We start from the raw sequence: 27822 nt of genomic DNA on the forward strand, positions 1-27822 counted from the left end.
GCGCCTTACATGTACTGTTTCTGCTCCTCGTAATAGTGCTCTTTACTCTCCATACTGGACTCCAGCAACATCTGGTTCTGCTGATTCAGCATCTGGATCTGGCTGAGAAGATGATGGTTCTCCTCCTCCAGGTTACGCTTCAGGCGGCTCATCAGCTGCAACACAAAGACGCAAACATCCAGCTTTATTAAGTAAAGTTTGCCCAGTAGTGATACATTTATCAAGATGGAGGGTTGGAAACTGATTGCTGCACTGGAGACCGGAGTACTCCCTGTGGTGAGGATACCGCCGGCCCTACCTCGCAGCGGTTGTCCAGCTTGGTGAGAGTGATGTCCATGGTCTGGTGCTGCTCCTTTAACTCATCAAACTTTGCCTGCCACCGGTTCAGCTCCATCTGAGCACTGTTCAGCGAGCTCTTCGTGTCCTTGGTGTGTTTGTGTAAAGTGTTATATTCCACTTGGAGTTCATTGTGCAGGAACTTCAGCCTGAAACACAGAAGAAGCCATGTGGATAGGTGACGGGGGAGAACCTCAAAATTAAAAAGGGATACTATGTTACTTTCTAAATTAAAGGGCTTGTCTGGTCTATATTCATGGCCTAGCTTTAGCCATATGGGTGGAGTTGTGTGACCCATCCCCAGCCAATCAGCGGTGACCAGATGTGCGGAGCTATGAAGCTGCACAGATCTCTCTACTGTCTGGTGGCTGCGGCCATATACTGCACATCTGCCCCTATAGCCGTGCGCCTCTGCAACTCGGCACATCCGGCCATCACCGGGAAGGGCTGATCCGCAGGAGGGGTCGGGTGTCGTATCCCCACCGTGCAGATATTAAGTATCTAAGCATAGGCCATTAATGTAAAGTCCTGCACATGCCCTTTAATGAAACCTACGGCATCGGCTAAAGCAGTGTTTCGCAACTCCAGTCCTCAGGAGCCACCAACGGTCTGCTCTTCAGGATTTCCCTAGTGATAATTTAATCACCGGCAGAGGGGCTGATTCCAGTCTCTGTGTGATACTAAGGACTGAACACCGGACTGCTGGTGGCCCCTGAGGACTGGAGAACGCTGGGCATCACGAACACATGAGAAAAGGGGTTTCCAGGTCCTGTTTATTAATGTCATTAATATTTAATATCAGTAGAGAGAGGTCCAATGTACTCCGAAGCACAAGGAGTGACCTCCAAGAAACAGAAATGACAGCTACAGAAGAAAATGCCAGCAAGACGAGGAAGATACCTACACAAAAAACACTAAAAACAACTAAAACCATCAAAAAAGACAAGTTCTTGGTCCCAGCTCCAAAATCTGAGGCTCTCCCCACACACATCACTAATTCCACATAGATATCAGATGCAACCAAAGTACAGATATAGGAAGGTACAAATAGGAAGGAAATAAAAATGCAAAGTTATTACTACAAAAGACAAAAACGTACAGAGAGCACCCCGAGTGTTTCGCCGCATGGCTCCCTCAGGGGCGTTACAGAGCAGTCTAAACACCTTGCAATAAATATATGGATATATTCAGCCCGTCTCACATGCAAAAAAAACCTGCCAGAAAAAAAAAATCCCATCTATGTATATGGCCTGTAACCCACACAGTCACATCATGAATAATGAACAGGAGAACAAGAGTAAAGTGCAAAAAATAGACAAAATTTATTGAATACACAACAAGACATAAAATACATTAAAATAGAGCACTACCAGTATGTCCTGGGGATGCCAATATAGAATAGACCAGTGTAAATGGCCAAAACAGATCAAAGATACATGCAAGTCGCAGTCTATAGAAATGTGGCTACAGCTGGCCTAAGCAAATCACAAATATTGGGAACATACCCAATAGCCAGGGAACTGTTGAATGGAAAATAAATAATAAATAGAGGTCAAATCAAACCGTGATTGCCCACCATGTCAGGGTGGGGAATCATGGTGATATCACTGGCTGGGCTGCAAATAAACATAGAACAATAGCAGGGAATAAACATACCATAGCTATATAGCTTGGTTTTCCACCTTGAAAAAGCTATCCCCGCGAAATGCGCGTTGGATGGAGACCTTTTGACACCTGAGGATGCCCTTCCCTACCCTATAGGAACTGTCTGTGTCTACGCCTGGCTGTCCGGCATTTGTGTAACTTGCACTTCAGCACTTTAGGTAAGGGAATACATCGTAATGGCACACTTGTGCTATATAGGTATGGTATGTTTATTCCCTGCTATTGTTCTATGTTTATTTGCAGCCCAGCCAGTGATATCACCATGATTCCCCACCCTGACATGGTGGGCAATCACGGTTTGATTTGACCTCTATTTATTATTTATTTTCCATTCAACAGTTCCCTGGCTATTGGGTATGTTCCCAATATTTGTGATTTGCTTAGGCCAGCTGTAGCCACATTTCTATAGACTGCGACTTGCATGTATCTTTGATCTGTTTTGGCCATTTACACTGGTCTATTCTATATTGGCATCCCCAGGACATACTGGTAGTGCTCTATTTTAATGTATTTTATGTCTTGTTGTGTATTCAATAAATTTTGTCTATTTTTTGCACTTTACTCTTGTTCTCCTGTTCATTATTCCTGTCATGAGTAGTGCTGGCACCTACCCTGCCGTATTGAGGGAGGCTTGGTGCTCATTATCTAATGGCTCTTGGTGTGAGTTATGTCATATTACAGTCACATCATGGCGGCAATGTACCCGAAAACCAAAAGACATGTAAGCGCCAGGAAACTAATATATTAAGAGCGTCAGACCGGACGTGGGGAACGGAGTCTCCCAGATGTGGCTGGAAATTAATTGCATCAGGATTGTCGCATATGCACAAAGATGTAATGTTAGAGGATCAGTGAACGTGCATATGGCTGAATAGTGATATCATCACACGTAGTGGTGCGGATGTGAGGGAGTAACAGAGAAGAACACAGCCAGATATAACAGACATATGGAGATCCACCCCAACCATGGGAAGTACTACACTCCCTGCATACAGGTACAATGACCTGAGCTGCAGTACAGAGACCGGCCACTACACGGCGCCCTTCTCAGCGCTGCACGCGGTGCACATGCAGGGGTCCTGGCACCAGGTAACAGCTCATCAGTTGCCATTTTGGCTGCAAGACCCTCGATGATTTAATGCTGCTCATAGATCCTAAGAATAAGGTAATAATATGAAGTTTAACAACTCCTTAACCCCTTCACCCCCAGGTGATTTTAAGTTTTGGGGTTTTTTTGCTCCTCTTCTTTTGAGAGCCGTAACTTTTTTTATTTTTCCGTCAATCTTGCCATATGAGGGCTTGTTTTTTGCGGGACAAGTTGTACTTTTAAATGAAACCATAAGTTTTACCATATAGCGCACTGTAAAACAGCAAAAAAATTTCAAGTGTGGAAAAACTGCAAACAAAAGTGTGATGGCACAATAGTATTTGGGATGTTTTATTCATCGTGTTCACTATATGGTAAAACCGATGTGTGGGTGTGATGCCTGAGGTCGGTGCGAGTTTGTAGACACCAAACATGTATAGGTTTACTTTTATCTAAGGGGTTAAAAAAAAAAAAAAAATCACAAGTTTGTCCAAAGAAAGTGGTGCACTTTTAGCGCCATTTTCTGAAATCCGTAGCATTCTCATTTTTCTGGATCGATGACTCAGTGACTGATTATTTTTTGAATCTCGAGCTGACGTTTTTCATTGGACAATTTTTGCGCAGATGCATCATTGTGTTCGCCTGTTATTGCATTTTGCGCAAAATTTGCTGCGACCAAAAAAAAAGTAATTTTAGCGTTTGGAATTTTTTTGCCGCTACGCCGTTTACCGATCAGATTAATTTATTTTATATTTTGATAGATCAGGCATTGATGAACACGGCGATACCAAATAGGTGTATATTTTTTATTTTTTTAACCTTTAATTTTCAATGGGCTGAATGCTGGGTGATTAGAACTTTTAGATTTTTTTTTAATTTTTTTTAATTTAAAACTTTTTTTTTTGTTATTTTACTAGTCCCCCTACAAAAAAACATGAAAAATGATTACACAATCCTGGAAGAGAAGGATTTGATAGTCAGCATTAATAAGATTTCTCATCAACGCAAATTAAAATCGAGGAACAGAAATGTTACAAAAAGCAAAATAAAACCAGAGGGAGCAATGATGTGTGGTGCTCATCTTGGCCCCGCTGCGCTCACCTCTGCAGCTCCTCCTGCAGCCTGTCCTTCTCGCCGGCGGCTAGGACGTTATTCCTCTTTTCCTGCTGCAATTCTTCATTCTCGCAGTTCAGCGCTCGGTCCCGCTCCTCCAGCTCCACCTTGTAGCGCAGCAGGTTGTTGTAGCTGTAACAAAGCGGCAGCAACTCAACAACGAGATATGGAAACCGCAGCGATCCCGATGCTCCTCCGCACGAGGTGCATGCTGGGTGATTGGGAGCAATAAACGGACATAACCCATGCACACGAGAGGCACCATTTTTTTGGGCAAAAACGTTTGCAATGCCTTGAAAGTGTGTAAAATATTAGGTGTCATCACCCTAATCTCCTCGCCAAGCAGATTTCGGACCCACCTGTCCTCCAGGCTGCGGGTCGTCTGCTCCAGGCTCCTGTGCTGCGTTTTCAGGGCGCTGTGCTGGTTGATGAGCCCCTCGTACTCCGCAGACTGCCGTTCATACAGAGACACCAGGTGATTGTGGTCCCGGAGCAGCGCGTCGTGGCCGGCGTTGGCCTCCTCCCGCTGGCGCACCACCTTGTCGTTCTCGCCCTCCAGGGTGGACAGCTGGCTCTGCAGCTGGGACATCTGAGATCTTAAGGAAGCACTTTGGGACGCAGAGGCCGAGCTCTCAACCTGAAGCAGATGTATATAAAAGGGTTAAAGCTCTGCATATAATCCTGCGTCGCCGCGTGTCGCCCTCGCAGCTTCTCACCTGCAGGTTTGCAGTTTGCGTCTGCAGAGCCGTGTTGTTTTCTTGCAGGAAGGTGATCTGTTTCTGCAGCGCCCCCATCTGGTTATTCAGAGAATGGTTCTGAGTCTCCAGATGCCGCACTTGCTCTTTCATCAGCTTCTTCTCCGCTTGTAAAGCTGCATTCTAGACAAGACCGAAAGGAACAATACATAAAACGGCCGAAAATCAAAATCAAGAGAAAGTCCAACTGATGTCGACCGTCCCCGGATTAATAACATCTGTCTGTGCGTAGCCGCCACTAGGGGGAGCTCACGGGAGACGGATTTAAAAGGATTTTATAGAAAACCTTCCTCCTTGCATAAAGAAAATAAAAGGTGCTTTACTCTCCCTTCCCAGGTCCAACACTGATTCTCCAATGCTGTTCCCACTGTGTTATTGTCTGCAGCGCTGACATCATGTCGACATCTCTGCAGCCAATCAGGGAGCTCAGCGACTCGTGCTATTAAGTTTGGTGATTGGCTGCAGCGCTGTAACGGGACATCAGCGCTACAGACAACAAACACCAAGATAAATAGATGGCGGTAAGCTGAGGGTTTGGAACTCTATACCTGAAAAAAAAATATTATAATATAATGTACATTTTGGTGACCATTTACCCTAAGGACTCTCCAAAGCCAATAATATCCAGAACTTACATCGCGCTCCACCTCGATGACCCGGTCCTTCACCCTCCACAGCTCCCGGGTGCTCTCCGGCTGTCCGTTCTCCAGGGTCTCTGTGCCGTGGATTTTACGGATGCTCCGACCTCGGGAATTCTGGACCGGCTGATCTACGTTCTCATTTTGCATCTCGAGGTTTTGCTTCAGCTGAAATTTTGTAGAAGACAAATGTAGCGGCCATCGCAGCAAAAGACAAGACGATTGGTGAGGACATATAGCCTGGTATCTTTAGTGACTGCTCCCCAAGAGCTGACCATCTAAACCTGCAGTCTGCCTTTCCGCTCTGATGTGGAGCTTGTGCCCCTCTCCCACGTTCTGCCGGCACCTTGTGCCCCCGCTGGTGATGGCCGGTCCCTTCCTGGTGCTGATTAGGTTTCCTGTACAGACTGTGAGGACACAGCGGCGTCCGTATAACTGGCAGCAGGATATTAATGGTCCGTTCTGCTTTTATCTGCAGCATTTATGCTCTTTAAAGCACCCTCCAGTCTCACAGTAAATCGGAAACTTCCAACACCGACTCCTAATCAGTTCTGCCCTAAATGCCGACAATCCCCCTGCCCTAAATGCCGACTATTCCCCTGCCCTAAATGCCGACAATTCCCCCGCCCTAAATGCCGACAATTCCCCCGCCCTAAATGCCGACAATTCCCCCGCCCTAAATGCCGACAATTCCCGTACCCTAAATGCCGACAATTCCCCCACCCTAAATGCCGACAATTCCCCTGCCCTAAATGCCGACAATTCCCGTACCCTAAATGCCGACAATTCCCCCGCCCTAAATGCCGACTATTCCCGTACCCTAAATGCCGACAATTCCCCTGCCCTTAATGCCGACAATTCCCGTACCCTAAATGCCGACAATTCCCCTGCCCTAAATGCCGACAATTCCCGTACCCTAAATGCCGACACTTCCCCCGCCCTAAATGCCGACAATTCCCGTACCCTAAATGCCGACAATTCCCCTGCCCTAAATGCCGACAATTCCCGTACCCTAAATGCCGACAATTCCCCCACCCTAAATGCCGACAATTCCCGTACCCTAAATGCCGACAATTCCCCTGCCCTAAATGCCGACAATTCCCGTACCCTAAATGCCGACAATTCCCCCACCCTAAATGCCGACACTTCCCGTACCCTAAATGCCGACAATTCCCCCGCCCTAAATGCCGACAATTTCCCCGTAACCCCAGCGTCTCACCGAGTTCAGCTCGTTCTGCAGCTGCTGGTTCAGACTCCAGATTTCGTCCATTTGACCCTCGAGAGAAATAATTTTACTTTCTTTTATGGCCAAAGTCGTCTTTAGTGTTGATTCGATTTTACTTTCCAAAATCTTGTATTTCCTGTAAAGTGCGGGACAAGGACAAAAACGGCCGATTAAGGCTAAGTTCACACTTCCGCTGTTTTGCATCAGTCACAATCCGTCGCCTTGAGGAATTACGGTATCCTGCAAAATATTTTGCAGGAATCCTGTTTTTCCCCATAGGCTTCTATTAGTGACGGATTGTGACTGATGATGCTGCGTTGCATCCGCTGCGTCGCGGTCAGTCGTTTTTTAACTGACCGCCGGGCGGGAGCAACGCAGCCTGTAACGTTTTTTGAGCAGCACAATCCGTAGGATTTTGCTGCGTATGCGCTCTCTGGCTCCCCGCCCCCATAACCAGGATAAACATTGGGTAACCAAGCAATGTGCTTTGGTTAGTTACCCGATATTTACAGTGGTTACGGGTGCAGGGAGCCAGCGCTAAGCTGGTATCCAAGATAAATATCAGGTAACCAAGCAAAAAGTGCTTTGCTTTTAGTTACCCGATATTTACCCTGGATACAGTGTGCAAGGAGGTCGACACTTCACAACTCGGCTCCGCCTCCTCCCACACTCCGCATGTGTACACTCAGACACACACACACACTCACTTGTCCCCAGCCCTGCAGTCCCCGCGGCACTGACGTCCTCAGCTCCACGGCTCCGCCCCCTCGCGCTCCGCCCCCTCCTGCACTCCGCATGTACACACGCATGTAGACACACACACACACACTCACCTGTCCCCAGCCATGCAGACCGCGGCACTGACGTCCTCAGCTCCACCCCCCACACACAACGGAGTCCGACAAAGAAATTATTTTTTTTGTCACCGTTGTCATCTGTTGTACAACGCATCAGTCACATGCGTCAAGCAACGCATGTGACTGATGCAAAACAGCGGAAGTGTGAACTTAGCCTAAGACAAATTCATTAACGTCTTTGTATAGAAACACAATAAAGGGTGGAAAAATGAGGATTTAGCCTGAAAAGAGCGAGCAACAGATCGCATTCATCTACCTCCCCCCCCCCTCCTCGGAGCACATTGCTTTCAGGGCCGTGTTATTACGCCCCCGGGGACAGAAGCTGAACTGCAGCGTTTTGGACGTGGGGTTCACTTACTTTTCAGCATTACTGTTCTCATCTTGCAGCATTAACTCCTTATTTAACCCAATCTTCTCCAGTTCCAGGCTCAGTTTGTCCAAATCGCTTGAGATTTGTTGGGTTTTTAACTTTTCCAAGACCAGATCCTGTGGACGGACAGCAATAGATGTACAAGGAATCACCAAATCTACTCTTTATACTCCGCTCACATCCAAAGCTGCATTCAAAACTCTGCTAGTGTCCATTTGCCTCAATGTAATGCGGTCAGATGACCGTCCCCATCCTCCCCCGGTCCTGTGCTGGCTCTTTGCCATTGCTCTTGTCTTTGTGCATTGGCTGCAGGGGTGACATCCCGACTCCACAGCAAATCTCTGAGCTTGGTGGGCTCTCCGGATGTAGAGGACACAAGCCACCAAGTTCAGCGATTGGCTGCAGCGCTGATGTGCACTGTAATGGTGATGTGACCCCTGCAGCCAATGGACGAGCCGGCACATTAACATGGAAGACCACTTCGGTCAATCCCTACTTTTTATAAAGGTCACATTGCCTTGCTGGGCCTCGATACTTCCCTCCGATAGTGTATGAGGACTGGTCTCCTGACGTTCCCCGCTCGTATCAGTAATGTGCGGAGCTCGTACCTCTCGTAGTGTCGCCAGGGTCCTCTTATCTACAGTCATCTGTTGCACCAGGTCTTTATTCTCCTTTTCTAGCTCTCGGGTTCTAGAAGACGTCTCCCTCAGCCGGGAAACCTCCTTCTCTAGTGTTTTGCTCTCCTTCTCCAGGTCGGCCAGCTTCACCGTGTTGTCGTCCAATATGGCGTCCTTCAGCTCTACCTGCTGCCAAAGCCTCTTCGATTCCTTCTCCAGCATCTTCTTGTCCTTCTCCAGCTGCGTCATCTCCTCCTCCACCATCTTCTTTTCTTGTTCCAACCGTTCCAGCCTCTTGCTGGAAATCTTCATCTCCTCCAGGGTCTTTTGCAGTTCCTTATTTTCCTTCTCGGTGTCCTTAAGCTCGACCTCCAGCTCGGTCACTTTCTTATTTCCAGTCTCTACCATTTGCTGAAGCCTCCAGTTTTCCTCGCTCAAGCCTTGGTAACTGACTTCCAGACGCTCGGACTTCTTCCCCAGTGCCTTCAGCACCTCCACGTTCTTCTGCAGATCTTCCTTCTCTCTCTGGAGCTCGCCGTTCTCCCTCTCGATCTGGGTGACCCGGGCACAGGAGAACCTCATGGCTTCCACCGCTCTCCTGAGCTCCACGTTCTCCTCATCCAGCTGCTTGTTATCTTTCTCCAGAACCTCCAGCCGGATGGAGACGTTCTGCAACGTGTCCAGAGACTTCTTGAATATTCTGTTTTCACTTTCTAATTTTCCATTCTCTTTCTCCAGAACCTCCACCTTCTCTTGGATGATCCTCATGGAGGACAACTTCTTAGTCAATGCTTCACTCTGCTTCTCCAGACGTCGGTTTTCCTTCTCCATCTCCTCCGCTTGTTCCGCCTTGTCCTTCACCTGATCGTATGTCTTCTGCAGCTGCTTCTTCTCGTGCTCCACCTGGTTCAGCTTACTGCTGGTGTCCGTGATGGTCTCATGGAGCAGTTTGTTCTCCATCTCGACGTCTTTGACTCTTGAATCCGCACTTTCTTGGGCTCTTTGTCTTAAAGCCGCCATCGCCTGGGACAAGTGTTTGTTTTCCTGTTCCAGGTCCTTAATCTGCAAAAGAAACAATATCCATCTTGAATAATTGTCTGGATGCATTGATTAGACACCTGTTCAGAGTAAGGTGCCACATGTCTACGTGACGGAGAACACTTTCTTGTCATATGATTTGTATCCTGCATTTTCCACCAGTTCTCTCTCTCTCTCTTCCCTCCTCTCCATAGACTTCTATAGGCAGCTGAAATCGGTCTCCTCAATGAGATGGTAATCTAACCTGTCCTTATCAAGAAGGATTTTAGCAGAATTTCAGCTAAATGAGGAGTCCAGAAGAGGAGTTCAGAGAAGAAGAGGCTCATAAGTGGAGAAAATTCAGATTTCTCAGACAGGATTCATTACGCAGTTTCTTCTATCCCTTGGTACTATTACTTGACGCCACATCTGGTGACATCACAGCGACCATCTCACCACACCGACCATCTCATCACACCGACCATCTCATCACACCGACCATCTCACCACACCGACCATCTCACCACAGCGACCATCTCATCACAGCGACCATCTCACCACAGCGACCATCTCATCACACCGACCATCTCATCACACCGACCATCTCATCACACCGACCATCTCATCACAGCGACCATCTCACCACACCGACCATCTCACCACACCGACCATCTCATCACACCGACCATCTCATCACACCGACCATCTCATCACACCGACCATCTCACCACACCGACCATCTCACCACAGCGACCATCTCATCACAGCGACCATCTCATCACAGCGACCATCTCATCACAGCGACCATCTCATCACAGCGACCATCTCACCACAGCGACCATCTCACCACACCGACCATCTCACCACACCGACCATCTCACCACACCGACCATCTCATCACACCGACCATCTCATCACACCGACCATCTCATCACAGCGACCATCTCATCACAGCGACCATCTCACCACACCGACCATCTCACCACACCGACCATCTCATCACCGACCATCTCATCACAGCGACCATCTCATCACAGCGACCATCTCATCACAGCGACCATCTCACCACAGCGACCATCTCATCACACCGACCATCTCATCACACCGACCATCTCATCACACCGACCATCTCATCACAGCGACCATCTCATCACAGCGACCATCTCACCACACCGACCATCTCACCACACCGACCATCTCATCACACCGACCATCTCACCACACCGACCATCTCACCACACCGACCATCTCACCACACCGACCATCTCATCACACCGACCATCTCATCACACCGACCATCTCACCACACCGACCATCTCACCACACCGACCATCTCACCACACCGACCATCTCATCACACCGACCATCTCATCACACCGACCATCTCATCACACCGACCATCTCATCACACCGACCATCTCACCACCGACCATCTCACCACCGACCATCTCATCACACCGACCATCTCATCACACCGACCATCTCATCATACCGACCATCTCATCACTGACCATCTCATCACCGACCATCTCATCACACCGACCATCTCACCACCGACCATCTCACCACCGACCATCTCATCACACCGACCATCTCATCACACCGACCATCTCACCACACCGACCATCTCATCAGACCGACCATCTCATCAGACCGACCATCTCATCACAGCGACCATCTCATCACACCGACCATCTCATCACACCGACCATCTCATCACACCGACCATCTCATCACACCGACCATCTCATCACACCGACCATCTCAACACAGCGACCATCTCATCACACCGACCATCTCATCACACCGACCATCTCATCACCGACCATCTCATCACCGACCATCTCATCACAGCGACCATCTCATCACCGACCATCTCATCACACCGACCATCTCATCACCGACCATCTCATCACAGCGACCATCTCATCACAGTGACCATCTCATCACAGCGACCATCTCATCACAGCGACCATCTCATCACACCGACCATCTCATCACACCGACCATCTCATCACCAACCTGCTTCTCCTTTTCAGATTTCACATTCTCCAGGACTCGAGAGAGATTTTGCTTCTCCTTGAGTAAATCTTCTCCCAGACTCTCCAGGTCGGAGCTGCTCTGCTTTTCCTTCTCAATCTGACTGTTCAGGTTTTCAATCTTAAAAAGGAAGAAATAATAACCTCTGTCATTGGTCACGTATTTGCCCCCACATTTCACACACGACGACCCCCCTGTTCCTATAACCAATCTCTTTTATTGGGATCTGCACAGGACCACTAGTGGAGGAATCTGCGGCGGGAGGAGGTGGTCCGTCATCCTCCGGTGCCCACCTTCTTGCTCAGCTGCTGGTTCTCGGTCTCCAGTTCCTGGCTCTTCAGGCTGCTTTCCTCCAGGCTGATGGACGCTTCTCGCAGCTCCTGGACGATCTGCTGGAGACCCTGGTTCTCCTTCTCCAGCTTCAGGATGCGACTGGACGCAGACTCGTTCAGCTCAAACACGAAGGATTTCCTGGCTGTCAAGAAATAAGCTTATAAAGATCTGACCGGGGAACAAAGCAAAAAGAGCTGCACCCGCTTTATTTAAGGTTCCCTTTCTCATCAGTACAGCCCTGCACTCGTGAGGCCATCGCCTCTGACCACCTCGGATCACGAGGGTTTCAAGGGTTTTTTGACGACATTTAATAAGAAATTAAAAAGTCATGTGGTCCCTCCAGCACTAATGCCTGCGTGGTCAGATCAACAAACTGACTACGAGTACTGAGCACCCGAGCATGGTAGTGCCCGCTCATCACTAGTTACCAGTACTGAGCACCTGAGCATGGTAGTGCCCGCTCATCGCTAGTTACCAGTACTGAGCACCCGAGCATGGTAGTGCCCGCTCATCACTAGTTACCAGTACCGAGCACCCGAGCATGGTAGTGCCCGCTCATTACTAGTTACCAGTACTGAGCACCCGAGCATGGTAGTGCCCGCTCATCACTAGTTACCAGTACTGAGCACCTGAGCATGGTAGTGCCCGCTCATCACTAGTTACCAGTACTGAGCACCCGAGCATGGTAGTGCCCGCTCATCACTAGTTACCAGTACTGAGCACCCGAGCATGGTAGTGCCCGCTCATCACTAGTTACCAGTACTGAGCACCCGAGCATGGTAGTGCCCGCTCATCGCTAGTTACCAGTACTGAGCACCCGAGCATGGTAGTGCCCGCTCATCACTAGTTACCAGTACTGAGCACCTGAGCATGGTAGTGCCCGCTCATCGCTAGTTACCAGTACTGAGCACCCGAGCATGGTAGTGCCCGCTCATCACTAGTTACCAGTACTGAGCACCTGAGCATGGTAGTGCCCGCTCATCGCTAGTTACCAGTACTGAGCACCCGAGCATGGTAGTGCCCGCTCATCACTAGTTACCAGTACTGAGCACCCGAGCATGGTAGTGCCCGCTCATCACTAGTTACCAGTACAGAGCACCCGAGCATGGTAGTGCCCGCTCATCACTAGTTACCAGTACTGAGCACCCGAGCATGGTAGTGCCCGCTCATCACTAGTTACCAGTACAGAGCACCCGAGCACGGTAGTGTCTGCTCATCACTAGTTACCAGTACTGAGCACCCGAGCATGGTAGTGCCCGCTCATCACTAGTTACCAGTACAGAGCACCCGAGCATGGTAGTGCCCGCTCATCACTAGTTACCAGTACTGAGCACCCGAGCATGGTAGTGCCCGCTCATCACTAGTTACCAGTACTGAGCACCCGAGCATGGTAGTGCCCGCTCATCACTAGTTACCAGTACTGAGCACCTGAGCATGGTAGTGCCCACTCATCACTAATCAGCGGGAATGACTGGATTATTATCGATATAACAGAAAATAATGCAAATCTACCAATTTCTTCCTTTTCATCGCTAGAGTTATGCTGCTGCCGCCCACTAGGGGGTGCTCTTCTGATACATTTCACAATTGTCGGAAATTCGTTGGTGACTCATTGAGTAAATACTAAAGAGCAGGTAACACGACCCGAGCCCTGGAGCACAGAAACGATTAAACCACCCTAATCGCATCCTGACATCACCTGAGCGGCGGCGGCAGCATTCCTTAGACCGTATATATGGGATTATCACTATACATGCGGGGTGCACGCCGGCCGTTCTTACCATCGGACACCTCGCTGCTCTTGGACGCCTGCTCCAGTTCCCAGCCCAGCTGCGCAGACTCGTTCATGCTTTGCTTGTGAGCAATTTCCAGCACCATGTTCTCCTCGAGCAGCTCCTCAATCCGGTTCTTGTCCGAGAATCGGTCCTGGTGAGACAGAAGCGGAGCGTTAGCGGCACAAGTCCCGTCTGCGCTGGCACCGCTTATCAGGATTGGCCTCCGCACCAGCTCCAGGTCGTGGATCTTGGATTTCAGCTGCAGGTTGTCCTTCTCGAGCTCGTGCACTTTGTCGGTCCGGGCCCGCGCCGCCTCCAGTTGCTCCTCCAGCAGGGCCTTGGTCTCGATGAGGATCAGACTGTCTTCTCTCAGCTCCTGTCGGTACATTGCATATCACATGTATTAAGGATACTGCAGAAATGACGATCGCCGGGGTCAGTCTACACTGAAGCTCGGGCATTGTATTCACATCTACAACCCCCCTCCTTATTGATGAAGGCTGAAGACGAGGATCTGACGGCATTTTCTATTAACACTTTACATTTGATAATCCAGAACCTATTCCTGCCGGACTAATGGAATCCAGTGTAATAATGAGTGTCTGTATTCATCTGCGCGGCGGAGGATGGGCGTCGTGCTGGGTCAGCGCTCCGGCACACAATGCTGCGCGGATCAGCGTCTCGTCTCAGTTTCGCCGCCGCTCTCTGCATGTAAAGTTAATGAGATCACATTTCTCCTCCAGAGAGAAACTGGAAATTTAATCTTTTCCAGCAAAGTTCATTCTCCGAGTGTCACGACACCTGGTACAGCGCTCCCCGAAACCGACCCGTCATAGCGTGTGACAGGAGCGAGACCTGCAAATACGTGACCCCCAGAAGTGTGCGCAGTCACCCGGCGTTCCACAAAGTCACCTACATCCATCCGCGCTTTGTAGAACTCCACGTCGTGCAGCTTCTCTCGGCAGCGCGTCAGTTCACTTTCCAGGCGATCCACTTTGCCGGCCGCTTCCTTCAGTGAATCCACCTCATCCCGGTACGTGCGCGCGGTCCGGGCCTCGGCGGCCAACTGGATGTTCTAAGAAACACCGCAAGAAAAACAAGGGAAGAAAAAAAATATTGGTGGCCTCACGGATGAGATTGGTGGCAGAATACAGGGGCCGCTAAAGAGACGTGGTCACCCGCAAGATGCGCGAAAATCGCGGAATTAGGGATTTCACAAGGAAAAAGTAGAGAAACAAATCTCAAAACTGAGAAATCACTTAGATGACCGGGTGTCACCGGACACAGCCCACGCCGAAGATTTCATCCCTCGCTTACCTCCTGTTTCAGCCTCTGAAGCTCCAGGTTCAGTCTTTCTACTTCATGTTTAGTGTCCAAGAGAATCTCCGACTTCTCTTCCCTGGAGAAATAAAAAACTAATAAAAACCTGAATATAAAGATAATGTACTGCTCAGTATTGTACTCCAGAGCTGCGCTCATAATTCAGCAGGTTTCAAAGATGAAATTGTCCCAACATTCCCTGTTCATTCCATTTCTTTACACAGATATGAGGATTTGGATTATTGTAAATGTCAGCTTTATACTAGAGAGAGTGTAGAATCATACAGTAACTGCCCTCACCCCAAATGTAAGAGCCCAGGTAAGCATTTACTGGGGTGTCTAAAACTAATAGAATAACGAGTGCAGCTCTGGGTATATATCTCTGATCAGTACAGGATAAGAAATAATGTATGTGCACAGTGACTGCACCAGCAGAATAGTGAGTGCAGCTCTGGAGTATAATACAGGAGGTAACTCAGGATCAGTAATGTAATGTATGTACACAGTGACTGCACCAGCAGAATAGTGAGTGCAGCTCTGGGGATATATCTCTGATCAGTACAGGATAAGAAATAATGTATGTGCACAGTGACTGCACCAGCAGAATAGTGAGTGCAGCTCTGGAGTATAATACAGGAGGTAACTCAGGATCAGTAATGTAATGTATGTACACAGTGACTGCACCAGCAGAATAGTGAGTGCAGCTCTGGGGATATATCTCTGATCAGTACAGGATAAGAAATAATGTATGTGCACAGTGACTGCACCAGCAGAATAGCGAGTGCAGCTCTGGAGTATAATGCAGGATGTAACTCAGGATCAGTAATGTAATGTATGTACACAGTGACTGCACCAGCAGAATAGTGAGTGCAGCTCTGGAGTATAATACAGGAGGTAACTCAGGATCAGTAATGTAATGCATGTACACAGTGACTGCACCAGCAGAATAGTGAGTGCAGCTCTGGAGTATAATACAGGAGGTAACTCAGGATCAGTAATGTATGTATAAAGTGTCCGCACAAGCAGAATAGTGCGTGCAGCTCTGGAGTATAATACAGGAGGTAACTCAGGATCAGTAATGTATGTATAAAGTGTCCGCACTAGCAGAATAGTGAGTGCAGCTCTGGAGTGTTACAGTTTTGTCATATTTTATGATCACATTTTTCTCCAGTATCTCCCCTATTAAAAGTAACTCACAATTCCTGCCGCAGTCGTCGTAATTTGGCTTTGCTGTCTGCGAGTTCCACTGCCAGATGCTGCTTGTCCTCTGTAGAACGATGGCTGACCACACTTGACACATCTGGATTCACAGGCTTGACCGGAGCGGGTGGATTCAGAGACTGGAGATAATCCCTTTCCTGGGTGAGATCCACAATCACCTGAAAGAATAACGCAATATTAATCAGCCATTGCCAGTGGCCCTCGCACCGTGCCGTGGTGCCGGCTTCACATTGCCTTTACCCTCAGTGAAGCTTTCCACGTGCCCGGCGTCACACTTTGCTGTGTTATAATATCATCTCCATGAGGAGTGGGGGAGGAAAAGTGACAACTGGGCGGAGCAATTTTCTGCTTCAAAACCAAAATAGAATACTGGTGCTGCAAATACAGACAAGTCTTCCGGACCCCCATTATTTACCAGGACTGGGGTGCACCCCCTATCACTATATCCCTGCCTCATTAGATCATCAATGGATCCCATAACAATAAGCACGATCTTCTGAAAATAACTAATGCACATGGCGCAGCTAGAACTTTTTCGCCTGCCAGCAAAACAAAAGAAAAACACAGGACTCGGACGGTTTTATTCTGTGCCCTGATAACAGATAATTAACAGCTCAACTGCAAAAGGCCTGAAAAATTGACTTTAGTCGCCACCCGGAGACATTTCCATAAACAGACCCCGGGCGGCCGGCACAATATCCCGTCATGGACCCAATGTCAGATAATGTATGAGCTCAGTCAATGGAGCAATGACGACCCCCGCACGGCCCAGATTCATTGTTGGCTGCTGTTCAAAGAGGACACGTGAGCGTGGCGTCCTGCGGCAGAGGTCACCACCACCAGCGGGAAGAGGAGCCGGCTGCTCCCTTCCTCCCCAATCACCGGGCGGAAAAAAAAATAAAAAACCCAATCACAGGACAAGCGCAGCAGCGTTAGGCCCGTGACCCCATGTAGAACCAAAATAGCAGAAACGGACCCCCAGGATGGAAGAAGCATGACCTCAGGTTGGGGAAAACAATCCTTGTGGCCCTCGCTCGGGGGGTCCCGGCCTGTCTGTGGACGCACATTCAATGTCTGATATTTGCTAGGGGTGAAGGGCATCAGGAATGTAAAATACATTATCAAAGCCGTGAGTGCCCCCTACTGGTGTGCAACAGACTCCATATAAAGTATGCAAGAAGAGGAGGACAAGGAGTTCTGAGACATTTGTGTGACCCTTCCCAACAAAAAAGGGCAAAAACATCTCCCCTGGCTCCTCAGAAATATGGAAGAGAATCTCTAGTGGATTCCATTATTCCCAGATATGAGCAGGGATCCGATGGGTTCTCCTGGGCGATGCTGACAATATTTAGGATGGGGGGGGGCGGAGTTGTGAGGGGACGGAGCCTCCATCTGGTACGGCAGGACGCCGCCTCGTGGCTACGGTTGCACCCGCCGCAGACATCGTACCTCTTTATCTGTGGAGGGTTTGTAATATGTATCTGATTTTTATAGCTTGAAGAAGGCCCTTTGTCGGCCGAAACGTTGGGTTTTTTTTTTGTTATTTTTTTTATGCTGGGACAAATAAAGATTTATAACCGGAGAGGAGCTTCTCGGTGGAATCTTTCGGATCTTACCTCCTTGTAGTCGTCCCTCTCGTCGAGCAGTCTCCGCAGGTGCAGCGCCATGCTCCGGGACAGAGAGTCCAGCTCTTCGGGGGCCGTGTCCGGGACCTCCAGCCATTGTAGGTCGAACACGTTCTCCTGGTTATGGGTCACCTGTCACACGGCGAGATCCACCATTACTTACAGAATCGGGGGACGGAGCGCTGTCATACTTATTAATCAGAGAAAGATGGGCGACAGCAATTTGGTCCCACAAGTGAGATCACCCAGCTTTCCCAGGCCCCAGAATGGCAACTAGTCACTGATACAACAATTAGCTGGGAGACAGGTTGGATATATCCCAACTTTCCTATAAGAGAATGCCAGTACCCGCTACCTGTGCCAGCCTTCCCATGTGATTACACCACTATATGGAGCACTATATGGTACCAGACTGGGGTTACCCCAGGTCATGTGATCAGCGGCCGCCATCTGCCGCGTCCACGCTGCGCACATTATAGTCCCATCTCCAGGACGACTTAATAACGCAATGAATAATGCATGGCGGCAGCGAGCGTTACCTCCTGGATGTGCGACACGATTCCCTCCTGCGTCTCGATGTCCAGCTGCTTGATCTTCTCGATGTACTCCTCTTTCCTGTCACACTGCAGAGAAAAGCAAGAATAATCACATCATGGAGTGCACCTTCTCCTGGAACCGCAGAGGACTTTGTAACCAGGCAGGAGGAGCGAGGAAAGCTGGGTGACCTCCAATAGAGCCTCCATGACAGGTAGTCACCCAGCTTTCTTAGTATCCTGAAAGTAATAGTAACTTTTTGCAACATTGTAACAAAAGAGCAGGGAAACATTCATAAGTTATATTGCTCAGGAGTCTCGGAAAGCTGGGTGACCACCTCTGTACGAGTTTTGTAAGGACTGTATTAGTTGTCACCCAGCTTTTCTAGTTATCAGAATGACTGATCCGGTGACATGGGATGGGAAAGCTGGGTGACCTCTTCTCAGGGAGTAATGATTAAGACACAACTTTCCCGTAACAAATACAATGAGGGCACGATGTTCTCCTCCGGAGATGCTGCCGGCGGCGGAGATAACAGGAGAGGACACGACTCCGGTACGGCAGCCATACTGATTGTAATCCCCTCATTGTTTGTGATCTCAGCTAATTATTGACCCTGACAATACGGATTTTCCCAGCGCTGGAGGCGACAGAACCGCTCTGCTGGGACACGCCGGATCTAATCCTGCAACGTCTACCCCTCATTATAACCCGCCGTTACTACGACAGCGATCTCAGCGGGGCGATGACAACACCGCCGGGAAACCCACCTGTACAGCGCAGCCCAACATCAGCAGCAGAATCTTCTTCACCTCCTCCATGCTTCTCCCTGGAGGAAACCAACGTATAGAGGTACAGGTATGAGAACAAATGTATGTAGATATGTATGAGCCCATACACATTATTATATATATACATACAAATACACACACACACATATATATATGCATATACACACACACACACACACACACACACACACACACACACACACATATATATATATGCATATATACACACACATGTATGCGGATTCACTCACATTGTACAGTCATATGAAAAAGTTTGTGCACCCCTATTAATGTTACCTTTTTTCTTTATAACAATTTGGGTTTTTGCTATGTCAGCTTCATATATCTAATAACTGATGGACTGAGTAATATTTCTGGATTGAAATGAGGTTTATTGTACTAACAGAAATTGTGCAATCCACATTTAAACAAAATTTGACAGGTGCATAAGTATGGGCACCCTTATCAATTTCTTGATTTGAACACTCCTAACTACTTTTTACTGACTTACTGAAGCACTAAATTGGTTTTGTAACCTCATTGAGCTTTGCACTTCATAGGCAGGTGTATCCAATCATGAGAAAAGGTATTTAAGGTGGCCACTTGCAAGTTGTTCTCCTATTTGAATCTCCTATGAAGAGTGGCATCATGGGCTCCTCAAAACAACTCTCAAATGATCTGAAAACAAAGATTATTCAGCATAGTTGTTCAGGGGAAGGATACAAAAAGTTGTCTCAGAGATTTAAGCTGTCAGTTTCCACTGTGAGGAACATAGTAAGGAAATGGAAGAACACAGGTACAGTTCTTGTTATGCCCAGAAGTGGCAGGCCAAAAAAAATATCAGAAAGGCAGAGAAGAAGAATGGTGAGAACAGTCAAGGACAATCCACAGACCACCTCCAAAGACCTGCAGCATCATCTTGCTGCAGATGGTGTCAATGTGCATCGGTCAACAATACAGCGCACTTTGCACAAGGAGAAGCTGTATGGGAGAGTGATGCGAAAGAAGCCGTTTCTGCAAGCATGCCACAAACAGAGTCGCCTGAGGTATGCAAAAGCACATTTGGACAAGCCAGTTACATTTTGGAAGAAGGTCCTGTGGACTGATGAAACAAAGATTGAGTTGTTTGGTCATACAAAAAGGCATTATGCATGGAGGCAAAAAAACATGGCATTCCAAGAAAAGCACTTGCTACCCACAGTAAAATTTGGTGGAGGTTCCATCATGCTTTGGGGCTGTGTGGCCAATGCCGGCACCGGGAATCTTGTTAAAGTTGAGGGTCGCATGGATTCAACTCAGTATCAGCAGATTCTTGACAATAATGTGCAAGAATCAGTGACGAAGTTGAAGTTACGCAGAGGATGGATATTTCAGCAAGACAATGATCCAAAACACCGCTCCAAATCTACTCAGGCATTCATGCAGAGGAACAATTACAATGTTCTGGAATGGCCATCCCAGTCCCCAGACCTGAATATCATTGAACATCTGTGGGATGATGTGAAGCGGCTGTCCATGCTCGAGACCATCAAACTTAACTGAACTGGAATTGTTTTGTAAACAGGAATGGTCAAATATAACTTCATCCAGGATCCAGGAACTCATTAAAAGCTACAGGAAGCCACTAGAGGCTGGGATTACTGCAAAAGGAGGATCTACAAAATATTAATGTCACGTTTATGTTGAGGTGCCCATACTTTTACACCGGTCAAAATTAGTTTAAATGTAGATTGCACATTTTCTGTTAGTGCAATAAACCTCATTTCAATCCAGAAATATTACTCAGTCCATCAGTTATTAGATATACGAAACTGAAATAGCAAAAACCCAAATTGTTATAAAGAAAAAAGGTTCGCAATAATAGGGGTGCCCAAACTTTTTCATATGACTGTACATATGTACATACACATATATATATATATATATATATATATGTGTATGTACACATATACACACACACACGTGTATGCGGATACACTCACATCATACATACACAACACCTGGTGAAAGGTTTAGGCAGGTGTAATGTATATAATATAGGCTGCACGATAAGAAGCCTTTAAAAATAGAAGCAATAATATTCGACTTTTTATAAAATTAATAAGAAGGCGAAGAGAAAAAAAAAACAAAAGAAAAATTAATAGTTTGAATTTTCAAACTTTGCAGCATTTTTTAACTTTTGCAACATTTGAGATATTAGAACTTTTACAAAGGAGGATGGAAAGGTCATGTGATCTCTCACCCGTCAGAGGGTCTTTACCGATCAGCAGAACATTGGGCAAAGTCATCACGATCAGCTGCTGCAGAACCTCCTGGAAAAGAAAAATAAATAATAAAATAAAATATATATATTTGAAACCCATTTTTTTCTTTCCTTTAGTAGAAATGCTGGGAGTGTTGGGCCTATACGATCGCGGGTACATACGGGTACACATGTATATTGCCCGCGGGGTCGAGGCCCCGGGTCTGATCTCCAGTCGCACATTCCAGCCCCCCCCCCCTCCCCGAGCCTCTGAAGGAATTAGTCACAGCCAATGGAGACATGAACATAAAGGAACAAAACAACACAAAAAAGCTACGAGGAAAGAGAGCGCTAAATAAACGCCGAAAAGAACAAAACCAGTATGAGCTCATCCGCTCGCATGATTAACCCATTCACAGCCGAAACTGGAGACCCAGCGGCACTGGGATAACAAATCCTTCTGCTCATCCTGTGCCACCTGCTTCATGAGAAGAGTGACCAAAACCATGGAGAACGAGACGCCACTCCAGCTCTTTTCAGACCCTTATGGACGCTGTAATGGTGGACGTTGGGGCCCAAAATCCAGAGCACATTCGCTCCATTATCCTAAATGTGAAGAACAGGCCTAATAATGGTAAGAATGACCAGTCATCAGATTTATCCTACATTCTGGATTATCAGACAGCTATGTGCCGGATTATCAGATGCTAGATGAAAAGTATATAATACTGGGGTAGCAGGGCTGAGGACACACTGAACGCCCCCGCTTCTGCTGTTGGGTGGGGTTTTCTTGTTGGATGTCCACCATGCTGTACACTACAGCGCAGTCTTTGTTGCATTCGACAGGAACCAGTTTTACAACAGGAACTGATTTTTTTTTTGCCGATCCCCCTAAAACAAACAGAAGATAATCGACCCGTCCCAAAGTCCACCCCGTGATAAAGCTGCTCCCACTGCCAAGCTGGTGAAACGGTGAGGATCCTGGGAAAGCTGGGTGACCACCCCCCTGCAGGAGCGGCGCTCGTTAATGCAGCGATTTTTGCTTTGAGAGGGAGTGACGCATTTCAGGCCACTTTCACATGTTGTGTATTTTCTATTTATATAAAAGAAAAAAAATCAATACAATAAAATTCCTTTAATCTGGCATTAAACGTGCTGGATTATAAAATATTCTGGATTAATAAAATAATCTGATGATAAAATCCTGAATTCTGGGTGAAACGTCTGTGTATATAATTCTGTGATCGCCGGACACAATCTGATGAAGACACGGCCGGTGGATTAGTGACGAGGAGAATCCCGTCCACGTGATAACGAGCAGCGAAGGGTTAAATGGATTTATAAAATCACAGCGCAAATAAACGAGCGTTCATCGGCCTCACTAATAATAAGAGTCAACACGACGCGGCCTGGACGAGAGCGGGGGAGGCTGGAAATGCCGAGGATGAGCTCACGAGAAATTGCATAAATAGCAATTCCCTGAACGGGGAGATTTATTGGGATTTCCAGGATTAGAGAAACGTTGTTTTCGTGTAGACACAGCGCCCCCCCGGCCTCAGGCCGTGTCTGGTATTACAGTCCAGTGTCACTGAGGTAAAGGCGCTGAGCTGCAGTACCACCAGCGGGCGGCGCACAAGGGTGGGGCTGTTTATTATCCGGTATAAGCTCGTAAAGCCTCGGGACATCAAGAGATCTGAACTCGTGGGCGCTGTTTACTGCGGAGTAAATACAGTCTCTATAGATTAGCAATAAAATATCCCAACAGCCTCGAAGCTGCGGCTCGCCATCACAGGAGAATACAATCACCCGACACACGAAGGGTTAAACAAAAGAAACCTCCGACACCAGGTTATGGGTCTGATGCCAAGAAAGTACAAAGGGGCAGATCTGGGCGACAGGCTCCGGCCTGAGCGACATATTACAACATCATAAAAGCCCAACGTAATCTACGTGAAGAGCGAGGACTGTGCAGTCAACAGCCTCCCCCAGCAGCGCAGAGTGTTTCAGGAGAGAAGCATGCAGATCCAAGCTGGCTGCAAACTGCTGCCTTACATGATTCTCCCAGCAGCACAGAGTGTTTCAGGAGAGAAAAATGCAATGCAGATCCGAGCTGGCTGTAAACTGCTGCTTTATATGATTCTCACAGCAGCACAGAGCATTTCAGGAGTGAAGCATGCGGATCCAAGCTGGCTGCAAACTGCTGCCATGAATGACTCTTCCAGCAGAACAGAGTATTTCAGGAGAAAGGCCTGCAGATCCAAGCTGGCTGCGCTGCTGGAACAATCATTAAAAGGCAGCAGTTTGCAGCCAGCTCAGATCTGCAGGCTTCTCTCCTGAAATACTCTGTGCTGCTAGAGAAATCTTAGGCAGACGTTTGCAGAGTATTTCAGGAGAGGAGTGTGTGGACCTTAGATGGAAACAAACTAACAAGTACATAGGGGAAAAAAGCCGGATCCTCCCAGCAGCACAAAGTATTTCAGAAGAAGCATGCAGATCCGAGCTGACTGCAAACTGCTGCCTTTTACATGATTCTTCCAGCAGCACAGAGTATTTCAGGAGAGAAGCATGCAGCTCCCAAGCTGGCTGGAAACTTCTAACTTACATGACTCTTCTAACAGCACAGAGTATTTCAGGAGAGGAGTGTGTGGACCTTAGATGGAAGCAAAAATAGGTACAGAGGGGAAAGAAGCCGCATCCTCCCAGCAGCACAGAGTATTTTAGGTGAAATGGGCCAATCTGTTATGGAAATAATGGTTACACAGGTGAGGGAGCAGCAGTCCTCAGCGTGTGATGGTGCCGGTATTAGTGGGGGGCACAGATCCCCCCATACTATGTGTTTGCCTGTCCCGTCCTTGGTGACCCCGCACAGGTTGCAGCAATGTCCATCAGTGTAATGTAATGAAGCCCCATCATATCAGGAAATGTGGGCGATCCGCTGCGCCCCTAAATCCACAAACCTCTTCCTTCCATTGTAAATTAGGGAAGGCTGCGAGGATTGCGGAGCGGTTTCTCAGAGAAGATGTGTGGATAATAATCCCGGTCACCAGACGCCCCGGGGGTGCGAATTCTAGAAACAAAGCTCAATAATGTGGCTATTAATGATGGACACATTGTATTCAGTGTTTAGTCCGGGGCGGCTCCAGACTCCCGCCAATAATACTTTTCTTTACAGCTCGTTGCCTAGGAGACCGACCACCGCTGCTGTCTAGCTTGTGCTGAGGCGGACCGTGAGTGAGGTGGTCAGCATCTACGCACTGATGTCCAGCAGCGGTGGTCGGTCTCCAAGGCAACGAGCTGGAAACAAAAGTGTTCAAGTGTCAACAATGGCTGAGAATCGTAATCATCCGTAATCTGCGACGCTCGTTACTCACTCGCTGCGGTCACCAGAGGGACACAAATATCAAAAAGTATTTTTTTTTTTTTTTTTAAAGGGACTTGTTCTTGATTTGTAAATAGCGGGTGAGCAGCGTCTCCTGCCGCCTGCGCCCCTGATGAGGAGTGACACGTGACAGCTGCACCCCCCGATCAGCTCTCCCACCATCTGTCACCGGGGCAGCTGTGAGCCGACGCCTGCTACTACCAGAGATTACCCCACTACCACCGTCCTGCCAATCACCAGCCCCCAACCCACAGCCGCAGAGGGGCCGACAGGGGGACGCGGACATGACAGCTCCCACCAGACCGACCGCCAACAGGCAGCTACATATACAGGAGACGGCTGCCAGGATCAGATACCTACCGCAGGCATATCACACAGGAGAGGATTAGATACAGCTCAGGAGACAGTATCACACAGGAGAGGATTAGATACAGCTCAGCAGACAGTATCACAGAGGAGAGGATTAGATACACAGCTCAGCAGACAGTATCACACAGGAGAGGATTAGATACACAGCTCAGCAGATGGTATCACACAGGAGAGGATTAGATACACAGCTCAGCAGACAGTATATCACAGGAGGGGATTAGATACACGGCTCAGCAGACAGTATATCACAGGAGAGGATTAGATACACAGCTCAGCAGACAGTATCACACAGGATAGGATTAGATACACAACTCAGCAGACAGTATCACACAGGGAGAGGATTAGATACACAGCTCAGCAGACAGTATCACACAGGAGAGGATTAGATACACAGCTCAGCAGACAGTATCACACAGGAGAGGATTAGATACACAGCTCAGCAGACAGTATCACACAGGAGAGGATTAGATACACAGCTCAGCAGACAGTATCACACAGGATAGGATAAGATACACAGCTCAGCAGACAGTATCACACAGGATAGGATTAGATACACAGCTCAGCACACAGTATCACACAGGAGAGGATTAGATACACAGCTCAGCACACAGTATCACACAGGAGAGGATTAGATACACGGCTCAGCAGAGGATTAGCTACACGGCTCAGCAGACAGTATCACACAGGAGAGGATTAGATACACAGCTCAGCGGACAGTATCACACGAGAGGATTAGATACACAGCTCAGCAGACAGTATCACACAGGAGAGGATTAGATACACAGCTCAGCAGACAGTATATCACAGGAGGGGATTAGATACACGGCTCAGCAGACAGTATATCACAGGAGAGGATTAGATACACAGCTCAGCAGACAGTATCACACAGGATAGGATTAGATACACAGCTCAGCACACAGTATCACACAGGAGAGGATTAGTTACACAGCTCAGCAGACAGTATCACACAGGAGAGGATTAGATACACAGCTCAGCAGACAGCATCACACAGGAGAGGATTAGATACATGGGTCAGAAGACAGCATCACACAGGATAGGATTAGATACATGGGTCAGAAGACAGTATCACACACTGGATTAGATACACAGCACGGTATCACAGAGAGGATTAGATACAGCACCGCAGCAGACAGTATCACACAGGATGGGATCAGATACACGGCTCAGCAGACCGTATCACACAGGAGAGGATTAGATACACAGCTCGGTAAACAGTATCACACAGGATAGTTATACAGAAGCTGTATCTAATCCTATCAGCGATTCCCCACCGTATACTCATTCACACTGCAGCTACCACATACGCCGTCTCCCTGTGCTCAGTATATGGACATTACACTGTATGGGATATGTGCGGCCCGTCAGGCTCAGCCGCAGGTGGAGGGGGATGTTGTAGCCCAGATCTGTGACTTATAATAACCTCCATGCAGAAGGTGTAATAACATAATGGCGCTGCGCCCAGTGTATATATACACAGTTACTATAGGGACCCGGGGCCAATAATCAGGCTACATGGCGGCTAATCCACATGCCCGGCCCACTACGGCTAATTACGTGTAATTATTAGACGCCCATTGTTTACAAGACCAGACACGGGGCGGCAATCGCACCCCAAGAACAGTATGTGCTGCCACAGGGGGATGTGCCGTCCCTGGCGGTGCGGTGACCACAGGCCATATAGTGAGCGCGGCACGTCAGAGGCGGAGGACGCGGTGCTGCCGTCCAGATCCATCTGTAATCACTCCGACTAATTAATGTTTCCAGCACAGAAGCAATCAGTAGATGTGGATCAATATTAATAATAGATGGGCCCCTGGGGGCCGCTGTCTGAGTCCTCGGCAAACACCACTGGATCTACTATAATGAGGCGTTATTAACCCCTGTGATCCCAGGTTTGTTAAATAAATTCACTTTAGAGTCAAATCCCCAATTTATGAACAGTAAAAGATTAATTTCTATCTAAAGGGTCCAAAAATTTGCTCCAAGTCTCGTCCTGCCCAGAACACACGTGCCATAGAGGTAAAGCATGCGGCTCCTATGGGGCCCCGGGAGAGAAGGGGCCCAGAACACACGTGCCATAGAGGTAAAGCATGCGGCTCCTATGGGGCCCCGGGAGAGAAGGGGCCCAGAACACACGTGCCATAGAGGTAAAGCATGCGGCTCCTATGGGGCCCCGGGAGAGAAGGGGCCCAGAACACACGTGCCATAGAGGTAAAGCATGCGGCTCCTATGGGGCCCCGGGAGAGAAGGGGCCCAGAACACATGTGCCATAGAGGTAAAGCATGCGGCTCCTATGGGGCCCCGGGAGAGAAGGGGCCCAGAACACATGTGCCATAGAGGTAAAGCATGCGGCTCCTATGGGGCCCCGGGAGAGAAGGGGCCCGGAACACACGTGCCATAGAGGTAAAGCATGCGGCTCCTATGGGGCCCCGGGAGAGAAGGGGCCCAACACACGTGCCATAGAGGTAAAGCATGCGGCTTCTATGGGGCCC

At 48.3% G+C, this 27822-nt stretch overlaps 1 protein-coding gene across 1 annotated transcript in view; it reads right to left on the reverse strand.

The window, feature by feature from the left end:
* Nucleotides 1–5: 5 nt before the first annotated feature.
* The window catches only part of CCDC88C (coiled-coil domain containing 88C), a 41779-nt gene continuing 13962 nt past the window's right edge, over nt 6–27822 (reverse strand). The window contains exons 4-23 of the mRNA XM_075329854.1: nt 21562–21631; nt 19299–19357; nt 18534–18617; nt 17986–18126; nt 16346–16527; nt 15146–15227; nt 14745–14903; nt 14058–14204; nt 13835–13979; nt 12014–12195; nt 11703–11840; nt 8655–9725; nt 8035–8162; nt 6814–6955; nt 5592–5762; nt 4918–5079; nt 4561–4838; nt 4190–4333; nt 299–485; nt 6–155 (exon numbers count right to left, since the gene is read on the reverse strand). Of these exons, the coding sequence (XP_075185969.1) occupies nt 6–155; nt 299–485; nt 4190–4333; nt 4561–4838; nt 4918–5079; nt 5592–5762; nt 6814–6955; nt 8035–8162; nt 8655–9725; nt 11703–11840; nt 12014–12195; nt 13835–13979; nt 14058–14204; nt 14745–14903; nt 15146–15227; nt 16346–16527; nt 17986–18126; nt 18534–18617; nt 19299–19357; nt 21562–21631 (3822 nt within the window). The remainder of the gene's footprint in view (nt 156–298; nt 486–4189; nt 4334–4560; nt 4839–4917; nt 5080–5591; nt 5763–6813; nt 6956–8034; nt 8163–8654; nt 9726–11702; nt 11841–12013; nt 12196–13834; nt 13980–14057; nt 14205–14744; nt 14904–15145; nt 15228–16345; nt 16528–17985; nt 18127–18533; nt 18618–19298; nt 19358–21561; nt 21632–27822) is intronic.

Source organism: Anomaloglossus baeobatrachus, chromosome 12 (genome assembly GCF_048569485.1).
Source record: "Anomaloglossus baeobatrachus isolate aAnoBae1 chromosome 12, aAnoBae1.hap1, whole genome shotgun sequence".
Classification (NCBI taxonomy): Eukaryota; Metazoa; Chordata; class Amphibia; order Anura; family Aromobatidae; genus Anomaloglossus; species Anomaloglossus baeobatrachus.